The 7,535-nt window shown below is 44.8% G+C and overlaps 1 protein-coding gene across 1 annotated transcript; it reads right to left on the reverse strand.

The window, feature by feature from the left end:
- Window positions 1-957, reverse strand: LOC105067344 (olfactory receptor 13C7-like). Its single transcript, XM_010952862.2, has one exon. The coding sequence runs from the start codon at window positions 955-957 to the stop codon at window positions 1-3; it is 957 nt and encodes a 318-aa protein (XP_010951164.2).
- Window positions 958-7,535: the final 6,578 nt, after the last annotated feature.

The raw sequence follows: 7,535 nt of genomic DNA on the forward strand, positions 1-7,535 counted from the left end.
TCACTGGGTGAGGCGTTTCTGAACCACCAGTTTTCTCACAGCAGCCTTAACATCCTTGTTTCTCAGACTATAGATGATAGGGTTGAGCATGGGGGTCAGAAGTCCATAGAAGAGGGAGATAAGTTTGTCTAAAACAACCTGTTTGTCTGCCCCTAAGGGATGTTTGGATTTGGGCTTCCCATACATGAAGAGGATGGTCCCGTAGAAAATGACCACCACAGTCAGGTGAGCAGAGCAGGTGGAGAAGGCCTTTTTCCTCCCCTCAGCTGAGGGGATCCTCAGGATGGTGGTGAGGATGAAGATGTAGGAGACCAAGATGAACAGCACAGGGATCCCCAGAAAGATCACATTGGCCACCCCCATACTGATCACATTGGTGGAGATGTCAGCACAGGCCAACGTCAGGACAGCCAGGATCTCACAGGTGAAGTGGTTGATGACGTGGTCCCCACAGAAGGGTAACTGTACTGCAAGAGAGATCTGTACCAAGGAGTTGACTCCACCAGCCAGCCAGGAGCCGGCAGCCATGGGCACGTAGGCAGCCTTGCTCATGACCATAGGGTACCTCAGGGGGTTGCAGATGGCCACATAGCGGTCAAACGCCATCATGCCCAGAAGCACACACTCCGTGGCTCCCATGGCAAAGGAGAGGAACATCTGCACAGCACAGCCTGAGAAGGAGATGGTTTTCCTGGGTGTGAGGAAGCCATCCAGGACCAGAGGGACCGAGGAGGTTGTATAGCAGATGTCGAGGAAGGAGAGGTTCCCCAGGAAGAAGTACATGGGCGTGTGCAGGCGGGAGTCGGACACGGTCACCAGGACGAGGACCCCGTTGCCCAGCAGGATCGTCAGGTACATCAGCAGGATGAGCACAAAGAACATTTTCTCCAGCCTTGGGTGGTCTGAGAGGCCAAGCAAGACAAATTCTGTCACAGCAGACTGGTTGGATACTTCCATTTCAAGCTCTCTCTCTCATCTTTGGGAATCCTGAAGGCAGAAAATATGTTTGATTTAAAAAAAAAAAAAGTTTGATTTTTTGATGGCTTGCTTAGATCAATACATGAGAATCACAGTAAATATGATGTCCCTAAATTTAAACTTACCCTATGGGATTCAATTTTAAAATCAAGTTATCAAAAGCCAAGCTGTGTATCAGCCAAAAATTTGAAGGGCAGACCCTGGAAATCTAATGAAACATAATAAAATGAAGGACATTTCTGTGTACTGAATGATACTAATATACCTAAAACAAATTCCTGTATCTACATATGTTGTGTATCTCCAGCACTCACCAGGGGAGCAGGAGCTTCTGGATAACTGTCTTTCTCATGTAATTTGGGACCTCAGGCTATCACAGCTCAGTGACCCTGGTCATTAAGGTCACATGGCTCATTCTTCTGGATCTTATTCCTCTTTACATAGCAAGTTTCTATTATAATTCAACTTCCCAGATAGTCTTAGAGGGAGAGATGTGCTGGCTTGAAAACAAAGTTTTTTAAATCTCTTAAACAGCTCTATTTCTTATACAGTATCCGGTTTATACTTCAGTGTTTTGTGAGTATAACTAGTGTGAATCAGTTCATCTGATCTTGACCTTCTTCTTTGAATTATCTGACCAAATTGAATTTCTGGAGCCTGGAACATGGAGTATCCACTAAAGTTTCCAGAAATCTGATCTGCAGAGTGGGCCTTGTGTTGCCCCCTGTAATCATACCTGACCTGTCTACAGCTCTGCTGCTTGGCCCAAGGAATAAAATCTTACCTGATAGTCAGAGCCCACTCATAATTCACATTCCCAGGCTGGGTTGAGTGGGGCCTTGGGTCACAAGCCATCCAGTACCATTTAGATGCTTTGCAGACATCATCACATGTAACTCTACTCAGCCTCCCAGGATATCCAAAGCCACACTGTAGATCATCACAACTTCACTGCCAAAGAGATTAAGAACCAGATGTCACCATGGACTGCCCAAAACAGCAGTGGAACTGGATGTCTAATACCTACCTGAGTGCTGGTTAAAAATACAAGTTGCTGGCATACAAGAGTAATATACAGGAATCTGTTGCATTTCTTTATACTAACAATGAAATATCAGAAAATGAAAGTAAAAAAAAAACCATTTAAAATTGCATCAAAAAATATGTAGGAATACACCTAACCAAGGAGGTGAAAGATATGTGAGAAGTATGAAACACCAATAAAGAAAATTGAAGATGATTCAAGGAAATAGATACCCCATGCTCTTGAATTGAAAAAATTAATATTCTTGAAGTGGCCATACTACTGAAGGCAATCTACAGATTCAGTGCAATCCCTATCAAATTACCCGTGACATTTTTCACAGAACTAGAACAAATAATCCTAAAATTTATATGGAACCACAAAAGACCCAGAATTGACAAAGCAATCCTGAGGAAAAAGAACAAAGCTGGAGGTATAATCCTCCAAGACTTCAGACAATACTACAAAACTGCAGTAATCAAAGCAGCATAGTACTGGCACAAAAACAAACATATAGAACAATGGAACAGAAAGAGAGCCCCGAAATAAATCCAAACATCTACAGTCAATTAATCTTAGACAAAGGAGGCAAGAGTATACAATGAAGAAAAGACAGTCTCATCAGCAAGTGGTATTGGGAAAGCTGGTCAGCCACATGTAAATCCACAAAATTAGAACACTCTCTCACACCGTACACAGAAATAAACCTGAATGGATTAAAGGCTTAAATATGACATGACACCATAAAACTCCTAGAAGGGAACATAGGCAAAACATTCTTTGACATAAATTATAGCAATATTTTCTTAGATCAGTCTCCCAAGGCAAAAGAAGTAAGAGTAAAGATAAACAAATGGGACCTAATCAACCTTATAAGCTTTTGCACAGCAAAGGAAATCATAAACAAAACAAAAAGACAACCTATGTAATGGGAGAAAATATCTGCTAATGATGCAACTGATGAGGGCTTAATTTCCAAAATATACAAACAGCTTATACAACTCAGTATCAGAAAAACACACAACTCAATTTTAAAAAGGGCAGAAGACTTAAATAGACATTTCTCCAAAGAAGACATACAGATGGCCAACAGGCACATGAAAAAGATGCTGAACATTCTAATTGTTAGAGTAATACAAGTCAAAACTACAATGAAGTATCACATCACACTGGTCAGAATGACTGTCATCAAAAAATCTACAAATAACAAATGCTGGAGATGGCGTGGAGAAAAGGGAGCCCCCCTACACTGATGGTGAGAATGCAAACTGCTGCAGCCACAATGGAAAACAGTATGGAGTTTCCTTAAAAAACTAAAAATAGAGTTATTGTATGATCCAGCAATCTCACTCCTGGACATATATCCAGAAAAGTTGAAAACTCTAATTGGAAAAGATACATGCACTCCAATGTTCATAGCAGCAATATTTACAATAGTCAAGACATGGAAGCAACGTAAGTGTCCAGATGACTGGATAAAGAAGTGTGGTAGTATATACAGATACAATGGAATATTACTCAGCCATAAAAAAGAATGAAATAATGCCATTTGCAGCAACATGGATGGACCTAGAGATTATCATACTAAGTGAAGTAAGCCACAGAGAGAAAGACAAATACTGTATGTTATCACTTATATGTGGAATCTAAAAAAGAATACAAATGAACTTACAGAAACAGAGTCACAGACATAGAAAACAAACTTATGGTCACCAAAGGGGAAAGGGAGAGGTGGGGGATAAATTAGGAGTATGGGATTAACAGATACACACCACTATATATAAAATAGATAAACAACAAGGATCTACTGTATAGCACAGGGAACTATATTCAATATCTTGTAATAGCCTCTAATGGAAAAGAATTTGAAAAAGAATAGATATAGATATATAAAAAACTGAATCACTTCACTGTACACCTGAAACTAACACAATATTGTAAATCAACTCTAGTTCAATAAAAAAAATGAAAGAAGAAATTGCAAACCAAAAAAATTGAAAATACAATGTAAGAAAGTGAAGGAAAAAAAAGTTTGCTGGGTCCTACCTTTGTAGTTGGTCTTAGAGATCAGTTTTTTGGTTTTCTGTTTTAAGTAAATGCTCCCCATGTACTTCTGATGTACACCGGTGTTGGGAATCACTGACCTCTTGTAACGTGAGGAAACTGAGGTCAGGAGGGAGGTTGGTGAATTTCATATGACTCTGAAGAAGGGTGCTTTTCTCTAACTGGTAGTGATACAGTGTCCGAAAGAGGTTATCTCAGGGTATCAGGAATTAAGGGATGCAGAATCATTTTTACAGAAAGGCTCCTTTAGTCTCAAGGAGTGCAGGATTTGAAGCTTGGGAGAATCTTCAGATATTAAATCAGTCCAGTCCCCTCCTCTGACCCACCTGTTAACAGCTGTCCCGTCTTCAGGAAGTGATTTCTCGGGTTCTTCTTGAACATTTTGAACAATGGTGAGAGGGGGCTTACAGCCTCCAATGTTGTTGTCAGGAAGCCTGGGCTGTTAGACTTCTCCACGGACCTGCTATGTGCCCTTTTCTAACTTCTCCCTTCCTCCACTGGTCCGAAGTCAGCCTCCTGGACTCATGCAAAACAGACCCACACCCTTGCCACAGCAGCAGCCTTTGGAGCTTTAGAAATAGTTGCCTTGTCCCCCAGCCCTGTCCTCCTCCCAGCCCCCAGTCTGCTCAGCCCTCTTTGCATTAGACTGTTCTTTCCTCCCACTGGTGAAGAACCAGCCAGAGAGCTCATCCAGCACTTAGCCAGTATGGGGTCCCATCTAGGCTCAGTCTGTTGCTTGCGAGGAGGCAGGCCAGAAGTGGCTGTTTCTGGTGTCACCTGCCCATCTGGCTGCTACTGAGCCGTAACCAAGCAGGCTGGCCACACAGGCCATATCCCTTAGAGCTGCTCTGGCAATGCCTAGGTGCACGCTCTTAACACAGCCACATGCCCTTCATCTGTTGTTTAACTTCCTGGTGTCTCTTAATGGCCCTGGGTGTAGAGGGCTCCCAGGTGCAGCCACACACAGCTTGCAGCTCACAGAAGCTACAGTTACCCACAGTGCCCTTGCCTGCCCCTGGGGCTCAGTGAGACAGGGAGAGGAAGGCTGACCCTTAAGGCTGAGGCTTAACCAGGTGCCCCAGGCAGGAGGAGGAGGCTGTACCACAGGGCAGGCTGGAAAGCCGTGCCCAGCCCCTGGGCCCAGGACCCTCTTCTCTGTGCTCCACCCTGCTCTCCAGGGGGTCCCACAATCAGTCTCTCAGGAATTTAGGGCTGGGTTGCTTTGGGACCAGGCCCTATTCCAGAAGCAATTTAAACTTCGGTGAGAGGCTCAGAATTTAAACTTCACCTCATAGACCCAATTAGGCATGTTGTGTTGTCTACCCAAAGTGCCCCTCTCACTACAGGAATATCTTAGCTTAGAACATTCTCTGGCCAAGTAATCAGAGTTCTCCTGGGCTTTAATTGCAACAGTTGGTCCAAGGTGGCTCTGTCATTGGCCCCCAAAGAGCCTAGAAAAGAGAAAGACTTGGGCCTCAGTGATTCAGATATTCCTGGGAACTTCGGACCAGATTCCTGGCCACCCAGGTATCTCCTCCCCTCCACTGGGTGACCCAGGATGCTGTCTGTCTCTCTTTCTCTCTCTCTCTCTGCCACCAGCCTGCCCTCCACTCTGAACAGTCTCCATGCTGCAAACATGTCATGTGTGTCAGACCTTGTGACCGGTACCAAAGAGTAGGGGTTGGAGGGGGGGCCATGATGACCAGAAATGGGTCTTGGTATTTGGAGAACGTCCAGCAGAGTGGGACTCTCCGGAGACTAAGGCATAACTGAGTGTGTCACAGAGCTGTCTGGGAAGCTGGGCATAGGAGGAGCGTGCAGAACTAGCCCAGGATGAAAATAATGGAGATGAGGAGCAAGTGGCCCTGGGAGACATTAAGGAGGAAGAAATTATAGGATATGAGAGAGACCTGGGATGGGAGATGAAGGGGAGAGGAGAATTACCAATGGCTGGAATCCCAGATCTTGAGACCTGGAAGAAAGACCTGGAGGAAGTGAGGAAGAGAACCTGTCTGGGCTGGTGTGGGGAGGGGGCTGCAAGGTCATCTCTGACATTTCAGTGCATGGTTTCTGTACGTCTTCGTGCTCAGCTCCAGGCTGGTTACTGGAAATAAAGATAAGACTAAGAAATAGTTTCTGTGATTGAGGAGTTTATGGCCAGTTGAATTTGTTGTATTTGAGATAATGGTGAGATATTAATAGGAATCAGGGTTGCCACTTATTTAGAACTGTTTTCTAAATCTTATCCAGTGCTCCCCCCAGACCCCATGAGCTAGGTATGAGGGTACTTGGATGTGAGCAGGTGGAGGGACCCTCCTTCGTTAAACTCTAGTGACTCATATTCGTGATACCTGGTATATTTGACCTCTGTCCTCTAAGTGCCAGGACCTTCCCCTCCTTCACACTTGGATTTCCTCAGGAGTTAGGGAGTGTTGTGAGGTTCACAGGGGACAGTGGCACCGTCAGGCCTGACAGAATATCAGTGTTTTGAGCAGGAATCTGGTTGCTGACCTCATGAATTCTGAGAGGTATCGCGTGCACATTTGTCCTCAGAAAGCCACAATAAATAGATGCCTCCCCAGGAAATGCTGGGGTGGCTGGGGTGGCTGGGGTTCAGATTGTCCCTTTGGTCCATTTATCTTTGGCAAACTCATATTACACATATACACTCACATTTGCAGAAAGGAGATTTCTGTCACACAACGCTTCATCTTGGCCAATTAAAACCCAGTATCCCCTTGGCTAGTCTGTCCGAGGCTCCCCTAGACAATGAGGAGAAACTGTACCTCAAATCTTAATGCCCCGAGATGCCACACAGTGTTAGTAAGAAGTCTAGCCCTGTGCTCCTTAATGTGACCGACAGAGGGCAGTGTCACTATCGCCTGGGAGCCTGTTAATGATGCAGATTCCTAGGCCCCTCCCTGGACCTACTAAATCAGTCTCTGGGAGTGGGGTCCAGCAATCTGCCTGTGCACGCATGAGCGTGTGTGTGTGCTCATGTGTTTTAAAAAGTTCTGTAGATGTTTCTGATGCATGCTCATGTCTGAGAAGTACTGGTTTATCTGGACTTTTCCGAGGATTAGGGTCCCACTTACTCCTTTTAAGGAATCTAAGAGGAGGGAGGGTGTTTTTATGAAGGATCAAGGCAGCCGCCTATAATTCCTCTGCTCTGGAGTCAACTGCTCTTTCAGTCCTTGCTTATCCCTAACTCTTGACCCTTGACCCTTGACTGTCCACACCTCTAGTGACCTCCTCTGGGTCATTGGTCTCTGGGGCCTTTCTCTCTCTTCTGCCTGCAGGGAATCTCTGTCCTGTCCTTAGAATCCACTTTCTCAGAGAGTTCTCACAACAGAGCAGAGGGCCCTTAGTGGCCCAGAGGTCAAGGAAACCCTGTAGATATGAATTTGGATTTCAGGGAGCCTCCAACAGTGTACAGTGGTGGTACAGTTAGAGTTGTACCTGCAGACAG

The sequence above is a fragment of the Camelus bactrianus genome, chromosome 4 (assembly GCF_048773025.1).
Source record: "Camelus bactrianus isolate YW-2024 breed Bactrian camel chromosome 4, ASM4877302v1, whole genome shotgun sequence".
Lineage (NCBI taxonomy): Eukaryota > Metazoa > Chordata > Mammalia > Artiodactyla > Camelidae > Camelus > Camelus bactrianus.

Excerpts from the sequence above, each read along its gene's own strand:
- LOC105067344 (XM_010952862.2), bottom strand. The coding sequence starts at position 957 with ATGGAAGTATCCAACCAGTCTGCTGTGACAGAATTTGTCTTGCTTGGC.